At 36.7% G+C, this 20,753-nt stretch overlaps 1 protein-coding gene across 4 annotated transcripts in view; it reads right to left on the reverse strand.

Moving 5' to 3' along the window:
* Positions 1–20,753, reverse strand: part of RASSF3 (Ras association domain family member 3) — an 84,075-nt gene that overhangs the window by 6,948 nt on the left and 56,374 nt on the right. For all 4 annotated transcript variants that reach the window (XM_031940896.1, XM_003772516.4, XM_031940897.1 and 1 more), the window contains 2 exons: positions 7,148–7,255; positions 815–1,058 (listed from right to left, as the gene is read on the reverse strand). In XM_031940896.1, the coding sequence (XP_031796756.1) occupies positions 815–1,058; positions 7,148–7,255 (352 nt within the window). The remainder of the gene's footprint in view (positions 1–814; positions 1,059–7,147; positions 7,256–20,753) is intronic.

Here is a 20,753-nt window from a genome sequence, read left to right on the forward strand (position 1 = left end):
GAGTGCTCCATATATGGGGTGTATTTTCTTTCTGTGCGTATGTACATATTGTGTGTTTGAGTCAATGGCTAGCTGGATGATATTCCTGCTACCACAACAACAATTTACTACTACTACTAGTTAGCTAGCATTTATATAGCACCTATGATATGTCATAATTTTATAAATATTAAAATTAAATATTTAAAGTATTAAAGTACTATAAAGTAATATTTAATTAGGTAATTAAATATTAATTATTTAAGTAATATTTATTTAATGTTAAATATTAAATATCTGTTGATCCTTACAACAACCCTGGGGAGGGTTGGGGGTTGTTATTATCCCCATTTTACAATGAAGGAAACTGAGCTAAACAGAAGTTATGCGATCTTCCCAAGAGCACCCAGCCAGCACATCTGAACTCAGTGCATTGACAACTGCAGTGAGAAGACATGGATTTTCTTCCCATCCCTGAAACTTCCTTTTTCTGTGACTGGGTAAGTGGTTTAAATTCTCCAGGCCCTCAATTGTCTCATCTGTAAAATGAAGGGGTCAAAGTGATCCCTGAGATCTCTTCTAGCTCTAATATCTTATATGTGATTTTGTCAAATGTTAAGACTGTTCCTTAAGGGCAGAAATGGTTCTTTTTCATCTATATACGCTCAGTGCATTATCTGACACATCATCGGTACTTAATATGTCCTTATTGATCAATGAAAAAAGTTGCATGCAATAAAGATGGACGAGGAGCTATTGAAGGTTCCCTAGGCACAGGAATGATGAAGATAAAAAGGGCCAGGAATAGGAAACAAGAATTTAAACGGCAGCATACCTTGATCTTCCTTGTGACAACGTTTATAAAGTGCAAACTTGGCTGGGCTTTCAGACACTAGAAACTTTTTGAGTAAGGCTTCAATAACTTCCCGGACAGTGTTGGTGCTGCTGATGTGAAGTGTATTCATGCAGCCATTATTAATAAAGGCATGTTTTTCTTCGTTCCGAGAAGTCCACACACTGAGAGGTCTGCACAATTCCATTTGAACTTTGATGAAGCCAGTGTAAATCCCATTGGAATTCTGTAGCAGGAAGACAAAGGACATGGTCCAGTCAAGCCCTGGAGTTTGGAAGTCATTAGATTATTTGCCATTTAGGGGGAGAAGAGGAGAGAGGGAGAGGAAGGGGAGGAAGGAACTTGGAACACAAGGGTCATGGGTGAAAAATTATCCTTACATATGTTTTAAAAATAAAAAGCTTCAATTAAGAAAAATTTAAAATAAATAAGTGGACAACTAAAAAATAAAATAAAATAAGATGGGAGATGGAGCCAGAATTAAGGAGAATACTTCTGCTCTTGTATTTTGGTGGTGGATGATATCTAAAGATTTTCCCCTAAAGTGAAAGGGCCTAAGCATGGGGTGGTGTTGAGAGAGTGGGCCATGGACTTAGGTAGCCTTCAGTTCATGCTAGCTGTATGACTGCCGCCAACAGGTCACTTAATCTCTCACTGCTCCTGACAATTTTATAGGATTGTGGTCTTAGATCAGTTGCTAAATGAGTTTCCATGCTGCAGGTTCCCCAAATCAATGAAATTATAGCTCAAGATTAAAAAGAGACTTCAATGGGAAGCCTTCATGTGAAGGGCACACAGTCCATCAGCCAAGTCTGTTGGGCAGATGGGGAAATTTTAGAAGATTCTCTGTTGGCTTTGATATACTTATGTCTATAAGACCTACTGATTCATGCTGCTATAGCCACATGGAAGAAGTCTGGACCCATTTTTAAGGTAATCCCTCCCTTCAAATCCCTGTTAGTCAAACCATGACATTTACTAAGGTTAATGAGAACTATCTGGGCTCAGTGCACAAAGGAGGTATCCCTATCATAAAAGATAATGAGCCCTTGGAGAAAAAAAGAAAGCTGCAATTTTAATTTTGAGATATCCTAACAAAAAGGGTAACCACCCAAGAGGCTGGAAAAGATCACTTGATGGATTATTGTTTTACTTAAGACATCATTTCTTACTTCATCAACATGAAACAGGTTATGATGAACTTTCAAGATTAACATTTTTTTTAGACTGCAAGAGTTAACCTCTGGAAATCATAATGAACATTTGTTCATAATTTACGAATGGAATTACGATTTCATTTCTCGGGTTGCTAAAAAGAAATTTAGTAAGCTGGATTAAGTTAAGGTCTTTTGAGTGTGTGGTGGGGGAGATGCACAGCACTGGTGGAAGGGTTAGGGCCTACTGGTTTAGAGAGTAGCAGCAAAGGAGAGATAATAGGAGGCTTCTCCCAATGGCAATTTCTGCCAGGCTGGTGGAAAATAAAACCTTTAGGCACTTTGGGAGGCACATGGAAGGCAGATGCTGAAAGGAAAGGTTCCTGGGAGAAGGCTTATAGGGACATATGGCCATGATCCTCAAGAGGGGAAAAAAAAATAATAAAGTAAAGAATAAATGGAATCCATGCATTTTGTTCTCAACTACTCAATGTCTCCTTTTCATGATTTTCCCCACAGCCACTTGGCGGCCTCAATACAGGAATTTCAAACCTGGATTTCATGAATTAAAAACAAAAACAAACAAACAAAAAAAAAAAAACCCACACACTTAAAAACCAACAGTATTTCAAATTGAATTGATTTCCTCAATGATTCTTGTATTTTATTTTATGCATTCAAAAACATTCCAAGAAAGGATCAGCATCTTTCATCAGACTGCCCAAGGGGGAGAGGGGGCGGTCATCATATACTAAAAAAGATTAAGAATCTCTCATTTTAAAGAATTTTTATTACCTTTCTTGTGTGGTCACTGAATAAGTGCTCCCTTGGATCAAGTAAAATAAAAGTCAACCAAGGAATCATTCAGGGTAGCCTTAAAGGCAGAAAGCTGGGACTCCATTCTCAAGGAGACAAGTGGAAGCACAGGCATCCAGAAAAACAGAAAGAATAGGACTCTGTCCCAAATGAGTAAGAAACCTGGAATACCATCGTGAGTGGTCAGGAGGGAAATCCTAAAGACACCGGTGTTGCTGTCATAAACTGAAAGGGCAAATGCTTGGCTCATTCAGTCCAACATATGTTAAAGAGAAGTACCAACAGGGTCCAAGATTCCACTATCCATAGTTCTGACAGGTAATTTCTCCCACGTTCCTTTAATAAGCTTATGATATTTATGTCTAAATCATGAACCCAATTTAATTGCTATACAAATATGAGATGTTTGTCTATTTCTAATTTTGGCCATATCATTTTTCCAGTTTTCTCAGCAGCTATTGTCCAAAGTTAGTTCTTGTCCCAATACCTGGGATCTTTAAGTTTAACAAACACTGGGTTTCCCCTATTATCTTATAAAGACATCTGAATCTCATAACTGCAATAGACTGATTTTATAAGGACTCATTTTTGTCAAGTGAATGAGTCACTTAAAGGTGAACAGAACAGAAAGATAACTAACTCCTCCTTTACAGCTCATTGTCTACAAGTCTACAGGTCCAATTCATGTGGTTTAGAGTCAGTTAATAAGCATTTGCTAAGCTCTAAAGATACACCCCAAAAGAGCAAAAGATGGTTTGCTTTCAAGGAAATTATAGCCTAACGGGGGACAACATACAAACAAACCATCTACAGGATAAATCAGAGATAAGCAACAGAGGGAAGGCACTAGAATCAATCAAGGAAGGTTTCTTGCAGAAAGTGAGATTTTTTAAAAAAGAGAAAAAGGCCTATTTGTATAGAAATATGTATAGCAGGTCTTTTTTGTTGAAGTGATTCAATTGGGAAATGGCTAAATAAGGCATGTGAATATGATGAAACATTATTGCACTATAAGAAATGCTAAATAGAATGATTAAAAAAAAAAAAAAAACAAAAAACCTGGACTTATATGAACTGATGCAGAGAAATGGGCAGAATGACAATACTATACACAATAAAAGCCACACTTGTATGATAATCAACTGTGAATGACCTTGGATAGTCACTGCAATAAAATGATCTAAGAACAATCCCAAAGGACTCATGATGAAACATGTTATCTGTCTTCAGAGAAAGAACTGATATTATCTGAATACAGACTAAAGCATGCTATTTTCCCCACTTTCTCTCTCTCACTCTTTGTTTGAGTCTACTTATACAAAATGACTAATATGGAAATGTTTTACAGGATTGCACATGTAAAATCTATTTCAGATCACTTACCATTTCAGGCAGGGAGAAAGGAGGAGAAGACAGACAGAATTTGGAACTTAGAATTTTTTTTTTAAAAGTTTAAATTGTTTTAACATGTAATTGGGAGTAAAATATTACTATTTATTAAATAAACTGAAAATTTTTAACAACGGGAGGGAGGGAGGAAGAAAAGGAAACGGAGGAAGGAGAAAAAAGGGGAGGGGAGTGAGATTTTAGTTGGATTAGAAACAAGGAGCTACAGATAATGATAATGACTAGGGCCTAGTATTTTTTCAAGAAACAGCAAAGAAGTTAGTGTCATTGAATTAGAGCACATGGTAAGGGTAGTAAGATAGGTTTAAGGAGACTGGAAAGGTGGAGGGGGTTTAGAGGGCCTGCTAGGGTCTTTCCAAGCTCTAAATTTCTGATCCTTTAGGTACTTTTAAAGCCTATAAAAATAAAGAATAAAATTGGGATTCTTTTTGCTCATGTCCTTGGGAGAGTAGCCATGGTTCCAAAGGTTCTATCAAAGAGGGCAATGAATTTGATAGCACATGCTTGAAATGGGCTAATCCAAAATTAAGCCCTAATTGTTTGTAGCTAGATAAAAGGCAGCTTCAGGGACCTATTATGCTATTAAAAGGGGGTAGGAGGGGAAAAGAAAAGGATGTTCTTCCTTTGTTCATCCTTAGGTCTAGAAGAGGATCAATGACATCTGGAGGGTGATGTCTTGACTTGCAAGTGGGAGACCAAAGCCTTTTTAAGCTAAAGTCTTTGCAAGGTCTCAGAACAGAAACAACTGCTATTTACACTCACTCAGAGCCGTTAAAACCCAATGAGCAAGTGAGACCTAAGTTGGGACCTATCATTGACCAATCAGTGACAGACAGAAAGATTAGGGTGTAAAGGCATAGTCAAGTAGCTCCATTTAGATCATGATGAGCTTTATCAAAACCTGTTTTCCAGAGGTATATTATAAATGACCACTACATAAGACAAAAAAGTTATTGTCCTAGTATTTCAAAAAATAATGAGAATACATATGGAAGAAAAAAAATCTAGCCTCCAAACACCAAGATAACTTAGCAAATTATAGGTGATCAAAATTTATATTCCTTTGGACAGAGCTCCCACATGTGAACAAAGGGAGAAAAAGATTTGGGGGAGAAGAGGAGGAAAGAGAAAGGGAAGAAGCTGGAAACTGAATGATTTTTCTTTGTTATTGCAACTTCACACAAACAAATATCCTGATCCTCCCAAATTTCCCAATCCTCCCAAATCCATTGTATTTTATTTTTTAAATTTATTACATACAAAAGCCAGTGATGCATGTGGATAGAGCAGGCATTGAAACCAGAAAGCCCCAGGAGGGCCAAGCACCAACTTTGTTTCTCCAGACCAGAGGTTCCAGTTTTGACATCTAGGAATTTAGAAAGTTGCCTAGAACAGTGGTCTCAAACTCAAACTGAAACAGAGGTCCAGGGACCTCAAGGGATCCAGATCTCCACGACCTTTTTAGAGGGGTCCATGAAGTCAAAACTATTTTCTTAATAATACTCAGATGTTCTAATTTCAACTATGGTAAATATTGATAGATGTAACTCGCATAAAACAAAAACTCTTTGGAGAAGGGGTTTTCACTAATTTTTAAGCTTCAAAGAAGGTGTTGAACTTTATAGATGAACTATATTCACTGAGAAGTTCCCTTTTCCAATGAAATCATAGTGTAAATATACATATTTATTTTATGTATATTCATATATATACTTTACAAATATCTCTCAATAAAAAAATTTATTGAGATTAGGGGATACTCTATTTTTTTTTTTTTTTTAATTATACTCTGTATCCCCTTTGCTTAGTACATAGTCGTTAAGTCATTCTCAGTCATGTCTGATTCTTTGTGACACCATTTGGTGTTTTCTTAGCAAAAACATTGAAATGGTTCCATTTTCTTCTCCAGTCCACTTGACAGATGAGAAAAGCTGAGGTAAATATGTATCCCATGCCATCAAACTTTGCCTGTGTGTGTATGTGTGTGTGTGTGAGAATGTGTATAAATATATATGTATGTATGTATGTATGTATATAAAGTCAGTGATCCTACGCTGGTCAATATAGGATCCTTGCGGGGAGGGGGAACAGAAACCATGGAAAACACTTAAATATGAAAAACAAACAGGTATATGAAGGAGTCACAGGGTCACTGATGACAAATGACAAATCACACAGCTAAAAGTCTGAGGCCAGATTTGAATTCATGAAGATCAGTCTTCCTGACTCCAGGAAGCATTGCCTCCACTGAGTCACTTAGCTGCCTCAAAGCCCATAGCAGGTGCTAAACAAATACTCTAAATATTCTCAATTTATTGTGACCCAGAGCTCTTATCCAATCTCCACCCCTTCTTCTTATAACAACTCTAAACACAATTACGAGAGAATGTTGCAGAAAGCTTTCCATTCTTAATCTGGTAAGAGATCTTTCTTCATTCTCTTCCTGTGAAAATGAATAATTAAGCAACGCACTGAAAGCTGAGCATTAAATATTACACACACACATCAAAAGCCCCATTTAGAAAATAGAGATTCCAACTTGATCACATTCCAAATTTCAGGCGTAATATCTCTTTCCCTGACACTTTCAAGTATATCTTTGCAAGATAAAATTACTGGAGGTCTTGTTACAATTACAAACTGAACAGGTTGGCACTAATTAGGGTCATTGTTAATGATTCTTTGATGATGTGCAGAATTCTTTAAAAGTCCGTGTCTTAATTCAGTGCATTGATTTTTTTAAAGAGAACCCCAAAAGAGATCTTTTCCCCAATTTTAGGGCAGGCCAACAGGCGGACCCATGAAACTGAACCAGTGTGAAGGCTCAACCTCCACGGCACATCTGCTTTGAACATTAGACCACTGCTCATTTTTATCCTGAGATCCAAAATATTCTGATTATTCACATTAACCAAAACTGTCAAAATGGGATTCTTACCAAGGTCATCTTCAGTTTGTCTGTAACAGTTAAATTGTAGTTGTGAACCTTCTCTTTGATTTCCTCTGTGCTGAGATAATTGTGGGTTTCCTTTTCTTTCTCAACATCCTATAAGAGAAACAAATCAGGGCCGCTCATTAGCAATATGAGAGAAAACACGATAAGCTGGGGTCCCTTTTGCATTCCAGGGAAGAATAACCTTGGTGTACTTAACCTTGAAACATACTCCACCCACCCCAACCCAGCTGCAGTTCTCAGAGGCTGACTGTCAACCTGCTCTGCGTATTTAAAAACAGACCCTAAAACCACACCGACACATGTGGCATTTGTTTCAAAATCCCTCCGGCCTAAAAAAAATCACTTCTTGGCAGGAGAATCAGTTCTGGAGAAGGAGGCTGCTAAATCGCTTCCTTCTCTGATCTAGACCGACAATTTCCATTCCATACAATATTTAAGGCAATATTTTAAAAGCACCCCCTCCCTCCAAGAAGAATTCATGAATCTGGACCTGCTCCTGTCTTCCCAGATGGAGGATGGGGAATAAACATCCACTTAAGATTAATCATATTATGTGCAGAGAACAATTTAATTTTTTTGAACTGCAAGTTACAAGGAAGTCATATAATCAGAAATCAAGATCATAGTAGTATAAACCTGTCTTTCACAAATAAATAAAATGAAACTCAGAGAAAGGTAAAAGTCTGATCCATGATCATACACCAAGTTAGAAGCAGAGCTGGGACTTAAACTGGAGTCTTGTGCCTTTCTCAGTAAACTGCATTTTTATGCTGAAAGCCAGATGTACTTTTGTTATTGTTTAATCATTTGAATCATGTCTGACTCTTTGTGACCTCATTTGGGGTTTTCTTGGCAAAAATACTGGAGTGATTTGCCATTTCCCCTTTTGACTCATTTGACAGATGGGGAAACTAAGGCAGAGTTAAGTGACTTGCCAGAGTCACACAGCTAAGTGTCCAAGCCTGAATTTGAACTCAAATATCCCTGACTCTAGGTTCAGTTGTTTTACAATTCTTTCTTAGAAATGAAGAAACTAATGAAAATAAGGTTAAGTGTGTTAAGTGCCTTGCCAAGGATCACACAGTCATCTTCCAGCCTCCAGACCTGGCATGCTATCCACTGTGCCCCCATACACCCACCTATGTGGCTGCCCCAATGTGACTTAAAAAACAAGCCAAAAAAATGGCAACTGTCAGTAAACTTATAATCAACTATTATGGGGAATCACTAAAATTAAAAATCTCTAAAAAAAAAAATCACTGAATTAAATCAGTAAACAGAGTAATAGCTAATACTAAACTTAATCACTAAACAGAGTAACACTAACACTTATTTAAGATTTATAAAGCATGGGGCAGTTGGATGGTGCAATGGACTTAATACTGGCTGAAGAGTTAAGAGCATCAGAATTCAAATCTAGCCTCAGACACTTAAACACTTCATAGCTGTGTGACCCTGAGAAGGTTAAAAAAAAAAAAAAAAAAAAAAAAAAGGTTATTATTATTATTCATTAGACAGATAAGGAGGGCAAAGGGTGAATAATTTGTTTTAGGATCATACACACAGTTACTCAGTATCTAAGAGAGGATTCAGGACTTCATGACTCATGGAACTCAGTTTATACCATAGTGAAAAAACAAAAGGAGTTAATATACGTAAACTATTTGTGTTGATTATAGAGATCCCCAAAGTATTAAGTAATGATTCAAATGTAATCACAATCACTCTACCCTCTCATAGACTTCCAGGGGTAAGGTTTTAAAATTCAAGAGAAAAGATTTCCCAACTTAAAAACAAAAAGAATTAGGATAAAAGAAAATGAAAGGAGATTTAAAATTGGTCAGACTTAATCTAAAAATAATCAATTTGATTATATAAAGAGCAATTAAAATTAGATTTATTAAACTGGTTTCTTCCCCACCTGCCCCATCATGAAGCTTTTGAACACTTGTTTCTTACAACCCAGACTCATCACGTTTGTACAAATTCATTCCTCACAGCTGGATATTATCCAAGCTGGCATTTGTTCTCAATCCTCTCCGTGCAGCAACTAGGGTTATAAATACACTGAGGATTTCTACTACAGTGCTATACTCACACCAACACCATATATAGTCTCAAACTGTCCTTCGGTTCTCAGGCTCGGGGTTAAGACTTGGAGAGGGGAACCAAGTGGAAGCACCAGCCCATTCCCTGCGAAGAGAAGACTGGGCGGGAACCACCTTGCTTAAGGCACGTAAGGTCAGCCCCTGGATTAACTCCGGGGAAATCAGACCAACTCCAAAGCATATGTTCATTCCATGGCTTTCATCAGGAATGCCCATAAACAATCTCTGGCAGCCATTCTCTCTCCCCCAAATTTTCTTTTCAGGAGTCTCTGGTCAGGCCCAAAGGCTGTGGGTTCAAACAGCTGGCCAGAATGCCCCAGTCAGAAAACTCATTCTCCTTATTAGTGAGGATTTCTACAACACCTTTGAGCAAAACTCATTCTCTGTCACAGAGGAAGCAGAAAGCAAGGTTTTCTCCTTCCTCCTGGGAACAGAAGGCTTTGTTTCTATTTACATCATTTCTTAAGACTTCTTGGACTATATATACTACAGGTGACTTAATCCAAGATGGGAAAACAATGACCACCCAATGGCATTGCTGCCAAAAGGACAGACCACAGGGATGAGATGCTCCTTTCAGGTTGAGTTGGGAGTAACTATTGTTCCATCCAATTTAACTTTTTTTTTTAAAGTACTTACCATATAGCAAGCAACAGTACTAAAGGAATGTGATCGAAAATGAATAAATTCTGCTCCCAAAGGAAGGGAAAGAAGGAAGGAAGGGCATATGTTTTAAAATTCTTTTGGGTTTCCCATTTATGGCTGTATTTTCAAGGTTTTTATAACTAGCACCATCAAAATAGTCTACCTTAGTGGCCTAGACCCAGGTGCGGCTTATAAAGGTGGAACTGGTTATTTCCTTTCTCATTTGATGTTTTGTTTTTCTTTTTAAAATCTAAAGTAAACTCAAATTAATATTCAATTATCTATGCTAATAATGATTCCTCTAACTTGTTTATCCCTTTGAATGATGCTTTGTTTAGATGTTAACATCAGGCTTGGGGATTCCTAAGCACAAGTCAATTGATAATTATAGGAAATAACAAAGAGAAACTTACCAGGATGGTGAGGGATCAATGAAAAATGTGTGAATAACTAAAAATAAAGAGCCCAGAGTTCTAATTCCTGCTCTGCTCCTGGAAGTTTTTCCCAGCCTCTCTTAATTCCAATGTCTCCCCCCGTTAATTATTTCCAATTGTGTATATGTATGTGTTTATATACAGTCTTTCCACCTAGACCGTAAGCTCTTTGAGGCAGGACCTGTCTTACCTCCTTTCTTATCCCCAGAGTTTAGCACAGCACCTGGCACATAATAAGTGGTTAATAAATGTTAATTGATAAATTGCTCCTAAATCACACTGTGGGACCCAGTTCTGGATCCCAATATTCTAATCTGTGAATTGAAAGAGAATTAGATAGATTCTAAAAATCTTGCAGTTCTTGACCTACACCACTAACTGATTCTTTCTTAACAAAATTGTTCTAATGGTTGACTTTTCCAATTCCAAATGATTTTGGTGATTTTTATCTTATAATTGACTTCTGAAAGTACAAATATTTCATTTCTAGTTTTTTGTTTTGTTTTGGAGGCAATTGGGGTTAAGTAACTTACTTGCCTAGGGCTACAAAACTAGTAAGTTGAGGAGGAATTTGAATTTCAGAACCTCTGGACCCAGGGCTGGTGCTCTTATTCACTATATCACTCAGCTACCTCCCATTCCTGCTGCTGCTGCTGGTGGTTTTAATATGTTATATCTGAAGAAACCATTTTTTGGATAAACCTCTCCAAAAGGTTAAATACCTCTGTTCCCCCCCTAAATCAGGAAGGGATCCTCCCCCAATACTCCAAATGCTATTGCTGACTGGATCACTTGTGCAATCTAAACAGAAGGGACAGAATTTGTGTCTGGAAGAAATAATGCCTGTGAGCATTTTCAAACTTAAAAGACACAAACAATTCTTTCATTCATGAAAAGTTATGTATGGGAAATGACAAATGACCAGTGTGAAAAATGGGTACCACAGGAAAAAGATGAGAGAGGAAAAAAGAAAGGAAGAAAATGCACATTGTTCTTTAATTGTGGAAGGGAGGGAAGCAAAGCTATTTGTGAATGCCACATGAGTGATTTGTGATGGTGTCCACCAGTTTAGGTGCCCACCTCAATGTCTGTCTGCATGTGGCCAGTTTTTACAAATCCCTTTTAAAATAATTCACTTTCCTGTATTCTCTGCTTTCGCCATTATCACAGGGGGTGCTTTCAGTGAGGGCTAGTTTAAATTTCCATGAAGCAAATCCTGGCAAAATCTGTTTTTTCAGTCAGTCTGGTCTCTAGGCTGATGGGTGGGGTTCCCTTTGGTCTCAAAGGAATTTTCTCATGAGAAACACACCCTGTGCCACAGAGATGCAATTGTCTTCACCCATTATTCTGTAGAGAAGATGAGATTAGAAACTGGACCCAGCCAGTGGCCACAAGATTGTCATAACTAGTCCATTCTATGGAAACCACGTAGAATATGATCATCCCTCTATTCCTTTATTCATTTTCAATGTTCTCTTTCACTTAGCAGAAAAACTGTTGCTTTTGAAATGGAAGGACTCTGAACCCCTCTGCAAAATAATCCTTAGAGCTCTAAAATTAATGAACCTATGACACTACTAACTTAGTTAGAATGGCTAATTGTCATTTCCCCTCAGAAATTAAAAGTTCCTCAGAAGAATATAAACAGAGCAGAATAGAATCTTAGTAGAATACAAAAGCAGAGGCTGTTTTCATCATTATACAATCAGAGCCCAACATAACATAAATGCTTGCTGAATTAAACAAAGTATTTTTCTAGATGGATGTGCACTTATCCAAAAGTAAGAAAGGCAACTGGGTGGTAGAGCACCAGGCTTGGGGTCAAAAAGACCTGGCTTCAAATTCAGCTTCAGATAGCTACTAGTTGTGGGACCCTTTTTGCCTCGGTTTCCCTATCTGTAAAATGAGCTGAGGAAGAAAATGACAAACCACTCCAGTATTTTTGCCAAGAAAATACAGATGGACATGACTGAACAATAATAACAAATAGTAATAAACTCATATTTACATATATATGTGTGTGTGTGTGTGTGTGTATTGTCTAATAATACACTGTTCTCACCTTTTTCAATACTTTCAAGTGAACTAAATTGTTTTATAAAAATGACATAGTAAGCAAAGTGCTATTCACATTATATTATTTTGCCAGATGTTTTGGCAGAGACTCAACGCAGAATAAGTCAGCAGAACCTGTAGAAAAGACCATCCTTTACTTAGAGAAACAATCCCTGGAACCTTTCCCCTTCTGTCCCAAATCAAAGGAAACTAGAAGCTAGGACATTTTTACTTTATGAGAATATCTGGTCTGTAATTCACATGGTTATGAATAAAGAAGAAAAACCTATAAGTACATTTCTTAAAATAATAAAGTATTTAAAAGAAAAAGTCCTCCAAAAACACACAAACAAACCAAATTCTGTTTAGTCTGAAGGCTTCAGAGCAGCCGTTTCTGGGGTCTACAAAACCTCTATTCCTGACCTTAAAAGCACAGTTTGCTCCTTGGTCCAGATCTTTCCCTGGTGAATTAGCTGTTGACAAGTCAGGGAGTCATACGTGCCCAGTATTAATGCTTACCTTACTACAAAAGCCTAGCAAGCAGATTCATAATAGCACTGGCAAAAGCAGCAAAAGCAAAGGATAGATTTCCACTGTCTATAAATGGATTATTTTACCATGCTTCCTCTTGTCTGATTCAGATATCTCTACAAATGTCACTTTGGAAAATGTTTTCACTATGTTATGCATTTTAATATACTAAATATCTTTTTAACTATAAATTTAGTAAGAAAAACAATATAAACATTTCAATTTTTAAAAAGTTACTGTATATACAACGAACATATGTCTTTTCTTTCTATTATATATAGTCTGGAATTTTTTTGGGGGGGAGGGATGGGGGGGGGGAAATGATCAAATTTAACACATTTTTCCACCTTTGTTTCTTTCCAAATGGCCTTCTGCACTTTTTTTATTTAAAAAAATGATTCAGCGATGTTCTTTTCTTATTATAGCATCCACTAAATAATATGTAACAATATACTAATTAGTAATTAATATATTGATAATGATATATAAAATAACTAAATATCATGACCTCCAACTATCCCAACTTTTTCCCTACCCAGCAAAATAAAAGCCCTCCTTTATAACAGATCAGTATAATTATGCAAAGCAAAGCCACATTCTAGTATCTGAAAATGTAATCTAATTCTGCACCTCTACTTCATCGCCAAGAGATGGACAGCATGATTTATTATTAGTCTTATGGAGCTGGAATTGATCACAGTGGGACAATCAAAGCCTTTTACTGCTATTTTTCATTATAGGCATTATATATGTTTTCCTCTTCATTCTACTCACTTCTCTTTTCATCAGTTCATACAAGTCTCCTGGGATTTTTGTAAATCAGTCCTTTTTATCATTTTTATGATATACTAATATCCCATTACATTAATATACTATAATTTCTTCCAGCCATTTCCCCATTAATGAACAACCACTTTGTTTCCATCTTTTATTCTATAATAAAAAGCTACTATAAATATTTTAGATACATGGTTCTTTTTCTTTTATCTTTTTTGAGATATTAAGTATACATGTGATATTGCTAGGTAAAAAGGTAGGCACTGTTTAATGATTTTGGAAATAATTCCAAATTGCTTTCAAAATGGCTGACCCACTTTACAATTCCATGATCATGAATTATTATTGCTGTCCTCCTACAAGTTATTTCTAACAACTGTCATTTTCCCTTTTTAAAAAAAATGGGGGCAGCTAGGTGGCACAGTGGATACAGCACCAGCCCTGAAGTCAGAAGGACCCGAGTTCAAGTATAACCTCAGACACTTAATATTTCTTTCCAACTTCAGAAAAGACTAAAAAAAAAAAATTGCTTATCTTTTTGATCAATTGATCAATTTTCTTTCTTCTCTTCTCATTCATTTCTAGCCAAACTTCCTAAAAATAGTAGTCTGGCTAAACAACAACAACAAATTTGGTCTTCATCTTGGTCAGCATCCTTCTTGACCTATCTTGCTGCCCCCAATACTGTGTTTCTTCCTGGAGCTGCTTCTTTATCCTTCTACTGGTTTGACCTCTCTTTCTCCATCTCCTTTGCTAGAGAGGCCACATATAAACCCATATTCTTATTATTAATTCTTTCTGTTTACTAGTATGACCTCTCTCTTTCTTTTCTTCATTCTGACCTCTGACCTCATCTTTCTTTGCTAGAGAAGACACAAATAAACAAATAAATTGTTATTCGTATTAATTCTTTCTACTGGTCTGATCTAACTCAATCTCCTTTGCTGGAAAGGCCACATATAAACCCATAATAAGTTATTATTATGATTAATTCCTTCTATTGGTCTGATCTATCTCAATTGCCCTTTGCTGGAGAACCACACACAGACCCTTAATAAATTATTATAATTATTACTACTATACTTGTGTATATTTTGTATTCTTTCAATAGAATATAAGCTCCTTAAGAGTTAGGAATGTCCTCCATTTTTTTTTTTTGGATCTCCAGCATGTAGCACAATATCTTGCATATAAATAGGCGCTTATGCTTGCCAAATTCGAGGCTCTCCAAAAATTCAATGGTGAACCTCATATCCCTAGTTACTCTATGGAACACACCAAAGGATATGGTTAACTTGACTTATTTAAGTGGGGATGTAAAGTTCACCAATGCACTTATGTGTGAAGCATTGTGCTACATGCTGGGATATAAAGAATAAAAAACAAACAGCCCTCAAGGAAATTACATTTTATTGAAGGAATACAAAATATATAAAAGCACAGTAATCCCCGATGAGCAAACATTTATTATAAATCTATATATGACTCTGGCCCCTCCAGCAATGGAAAGACAAGGAGTGTATTATCATTATGGAAATCCACACTAAGTAATATTCATCACCCCACTCTAAGTGAGTATGATGGTCATGGACAGGTACTCTCTCAGTCTACTCCAAGATGGGCTGTCTTTAACACAATAAAAGAATGTTTATTAAGCTTGGAAAGCCATTGGGAAAGAGATCCACAATGCTAACAACTGATTTAATTAACTGCAGTTGTAACAGGCATTAAAACAGAGTTTCATTTGGGTTTACAATGACCTCATAAAAAACAAAACAAAACAAAAAAACCTCTTATTGCCCATTCTGACCTACCCTATATGGCTGTCTTTTAGGCTGGGAGTGCAGACTATCATTGGTTTAGAGCCAGAAAACAAACTTGGTGGATGAACAGCTTCAGTGACGCGATCCAGGAGACAACTTGGGTTCAGAGACCTGGCTTACTCTGACAGGTTTGTTGAAGCTGTAACTGGATCTGCTATTCATTTCTGAAATGTTATATCTTTGGGTACCTGCTCTGTAAGTTTCTAAACCCAAGCTCTAACCAGCTCAGCATTTTCCCCATAATCCCATTATCCAGGGCTGACTAGTTGAAATGAAGGTGGTTAAGAGTGTGTGAGTGTGTGCATGCAGCAAGCCCCCAAGTTGTGCCTAAAGTCAATGGCCAAGGTTTAAGAAAAAAAGGTGTCTAGAGCTTTTGTGTCTAATTTACCAGCTAACTAGTTCTGGGATCCTAAACCTAAGCCTCAACTTTCAAATCTATAAAATGGGGATAATACTGTGTCACCATCACAGAGTTGTTATGAGGCTCGAGTAAAATGTTTACAAGTGTTTGGCAATTCAAGTCAACAAGCATTTATTAAGTGCCTACTGTGTACTAGGCATTTTTGCTAAGCATTGGGGATTTATTTTTAAAAAGAGGGGAAAAAAACTACCTGCTCTCAGGGAGCTCATGGTCTAACTGAAAGAGACAACGTGCAAACAATGAAGTACAAAAAAAAGACAAACAAAATAAATTGGATTTAGCTCAGATTTGAAAAGAGCCAGGGAGTCCAGAAGATGGAGAGGAGGAAGAGCTGAATTCCAGGTATGAAATGCCAGGAGTTTGGAGGCGGAGAGTCCCTGGAGGAATAGCAAAGAAGCCAATCTCACTGTCTTTGAAATACAAAGACTTTAGAAAGACAGGGAGAGTAAGATGAGGTCATGTTATAAAGGGCTTTGAATGACAGGTGGAATTTTACATTTGAACCTGGAAGTGACAGGGAGCCACTGAAGTTTATTGAATAGGGGAGTGACATGTTCAGAAGATCAGTTTGACAGCTAAATGGGAAATGGCCTGGAATGGGGAGAGACTTGAGATCGACCCTCTACTTTCTGTATTTTCTAAAAGGTCATCCTGGTATACAGTAGTCATCTGGCTCTTTGTGTAAATGGTGACTGCAAATGGGACTTTAGGAGCTTCTAACTCAGTATCACTCATTTAAAGTTAGACCTTTGCTCCATTGAGAGTTGGGGGAAATGGAGAGGGTGGGAATACATCATTTCATAAAGCATATTAAAATCAAGAAATAACATTAAAATGTTTTATGGGACTTTTAAATCCCAAAGGGTGAAGTTAGAACCAAAGGAAAGGAAAGCTACTGATTCACCTAGAGGTAAAGCCAGGTGTGGAAAAAGCTGGTATATTCTGCAGTGCCAACAAGAGGTAGATAAAACCAAGTATCCAATAATTAGCATTCACCCAACCATCTACCCAATCTCCATGTCTTGGCAGCCAATTGTGTCTTCATAGGACTATAAGGTTCTTACTCTTTCCCTATGACTGAACAGAGGTCACAATTCTCAGGACTTTATAAATCTAAAATAAAATGTAGGTACATCCAAGAACAAAGGAAAACAATTAAAAAAAAAATGGAGTGTAGGAGTTTCTGGTCAAACATGGCTTGGATGATTGATAATAAATAACTAAGATACCATCTAAACACATCTAGGAGGTAGTGATCCCAAATTAGGCCATCTAAAGGCAAGCTTTTCATAGCAAAGAAAAACATTTTGAATGTGCAGTCCATCCTCCCAACCACACCACAAATCTACCATGACTATTTTGGTCAACACAATGTCTAAGGTTTTAGAGTTCTATGTTAAAAACTGGATAACTGGAACCAAGAACATCGGACATAGAATGTCAGAGAAAAAAAGATACCTCAGAAATAGATTGCTAGCCTCACATTTTATAGGTAAGTAATTATCACAGAGTTAAAGTGACTCATCCAAAGTAACATAGCAAGTTAATGGCAGAGAGCAAACAAAATTATGTTTGAATAGCAAGTTGTACATAATGGATTTGCAATTTTATGTATTTTTCAAAAAATTATACTATATTATGGAAATGTTTGTTTTATTCCATAAATTTAAAAAAATCACAAGGGTCTTTCAACAATACCATGCTCCTTTTGTTTTCTACTCTGATAATAACTTTAAGAGCAATTCTTTTTGCTTCCACATATATGAAATCAGTCCCATGACAGATCCCACTCCACAATGATGTTGCCCTTCAAAAGCATACTCTGTTACAAAAAAGTGTCAGAGTACTTTCCTCTCCATCCCAGAACACTTAGGCAGAAATAAAGATTTTGCTTTTCAAACTATACACAATTTCATCATAAGGAGCCTGAAACTTGGATAGCCATTACACATGGAAGCAAGCCTTGGACACCTGCAAATTACAAATCTCATTTTGGCAGAATTCTTATTTTCAAGTACAACTCAAGGTGTTGACTTTACCTTAAGAGCATCACCTTTCCCTTCCCAAAAGAGATTAAACTCATTTTGAGGATAATAAAAGATAAGTAATTCAAACAGAAACTCCTGATTAGAACTTCAAAAAACCTGAAGCAAACAATTTCCAAACTTAGAGGATATCCTTTCCTTAAGAAATCTCTACTTAGTTCTTCGATTTTAAGGATTTACAATATTACAGCCTGGGTTAATCCAGGCCAAATCAAGAACATTCTGAACAAAAAGCAAAGGATTCATGATCAGGTTACTAGACACAGGTCAGAAACACAGAGATCAGGATCAGGGGTGAAACAGGGGCAGTAAACAGAAATGGAGGTCAGAAAACAAAGGGATCTCCAGTCTTCCTGGCAAGGGACTATCTAAGAACCGAAGCCATCAGAAGCAGGGCAAATTGGGAAAGTATGGAAGGTTAATCAAGTTCACAGGCTGCTACAAGGACAGGGCTAACAGACAGAAGAGAGGGGGTCACCAGGCTACTTCTGGAGAAGTGATGGATTATTGAAACCCTTCTGGAAATCAACTTGGAAGTACTTAGAAAAGTGATTAAACCACTCCTAACCTCTGATCAGTAATCCTATTTGTGTAGGCATGTGCTCCGAAATCAAAGACAAAGAGGGCTTCTTAAACTTTTCCCATTTGCAACCCCTTTTCACCTGACAAATTTTTACTTGATCCTGGGTATACATGTATTATAAAACATCAAATAAAGACCAAATATTTACTGATAATAAATCCTAATTTCACGATCCCCACATTCAATTATGAAACTCCATATGGAGTTGAGAATTATAGTTTAAGAAGCTTGCCGTACAGATTTAACAGCAATGTGTTTTATGATAGTCAAATAGAAAAGGAAACAAAGTGGAAAAATGATTGACCAAATTGCAATGTGTTCAGGTAATAGGATTATTTATTGTGCAAAAGAAAAAATGAATATGAGGAATGTGTATATATATATATATATATACACACACACACACACACACACACACACACCCCTATATTCATTCCAGTAATCTTTACCAAAACAACAAAAGAGATCACAATGAATCAAACATGACTGAAAAGATTGATTTGAAAGGGATTGACCAGTTCATCTGACAGGAAAATGTTTTCAGTAGCTCTCTAAATGTCAATTTGAATTCAATACTCTCCATAAGTATTTCCTGTACAGTTAACATCACCTAGGTGCTTTGGAAGATGGAAAATAGCTCCAAATCCATGTTCTCACATGAAGAACTTTCTATAGCCAGCAGGGAAATAAGCAGACACATGAAATAGTTAAATAACAATTCAAGATGCAATATGACTAAGTAAATTTTAATGGAAGAAATTAATAGCTTATTCTTTCTGGTACTTTTGAATCCAACTAAATTGACTTCCCTCCCCATAAGGAATCTGCTTAAGCTGTTAAAGAGGAAAAACTGAATCATTAATCTTCCTGATCTTTATTTACAATTAAAGGTCAAAACAGGAACTGCCAAAATGGTCTGCAGCTTACAAGGTTGTCAGCTTAAAGAAACCAACTTGCTTAACATAAACACAAACTCACATGCATTCTCAAAAGCTAAAAACACTTAGGGTCTTGCACATGCTAGATACTAAATAAATGCTTGTTGATTGCTTAGATATCCAAGTTAAAAAAAAAAAAAAAAGGTGGCTTTTTATAACATCATGAATAGGAGTAAGAGACTGCGGGGTTTAATTCAACAGCCTTGGAATCAGATAACCGTTCTAACTTAAACTCCTCTAATATATACATTTTAGCCATGTGACCCGGGAAAAACAGCTTAACAAATAATTCCAGCCAACTTCCTTATCCTTAAATCACAGACTGAACATCTAGATCTACCCTAAGCCTCCACAGATCTGACTGGTGAGTGCCTTTTGGGGCCCAACATTTCAGACTGGCTCCAGTCATCTTCTACCCAGATGCCCTGTTGTTGTGTTTATTGGGACTTGTCTTTCCTACTCTCTAGATCTAGGGCCATAATCTGATTAATGTACTCATTACTCCTAGAGTGTGTCAACATGTCCCCACTAACCACAAGTCCACCCATGGCCACTGATAGATAATCTCTCTCTTGTAGAATATGGTGACTTTTGTATTTGTATACTTAATGTTTATTATATTGTTTAATAAATACTTTTTAAAATTTTATTCATTCATTTCACTGAGGATTCCTTATGCTGAAGTTTGCACCAAGAAATAAAATTACTGTTGTTCAGTTGTTCTTCAGCCATGACTCCATTTTATTTTCCTAGGGATTGATAGTGGAGAAAGAAGATTCAGAAGAGATGAACTGGGTATCCAGTTTAAATTAGTCCTTTTAGTCACATCTAATTCTTTGTGATCCTATCCAAATGGGATTTTCTTGGCAAGGATATTAAAGTGGTTTGCCATTTCCTTCTATTACTCATTTTACAAACGAGGAAACAGATTTGCCCAGAAACACATAACTGGTAAGTGTCTGAGACTGGATTTGAACTCAGGAAGATGAGTGTTTCTGAGTTCAGGCCTGGCACTCTATGCAACACCTAATTGGTCCAGAAACAAATTAGATAAATGGATAGGAATGTTGGTCAGGTCAGAGTCCATTCCCATGGAAATAAAATAAGGTACTTCAGAGATCAGTAAAGAGATTTTGAATACAACTATTTTGATATAACTGCTGTTCTCTAGCTAAATAACGGTTGGTTTACTCTTGCTGCCTCAAAATGTTCTTTAGCACTTATACAA

Source organism: Sarcophilus harrisii, chromosome 5, assembly GCF_902635505.1.
Source record: "Sarcophilus harrisii chromosome 5, mSarHar1.11, whole genome shotgun sequence".
In the NCBI taxonomy this organism is placed as follows: Eukaryota; Metazoa; Chordata; class Mammalia; order Dasyuromorphia; family Dasyuridae; genus Sarcophilus; species Sarcophilus harrisii.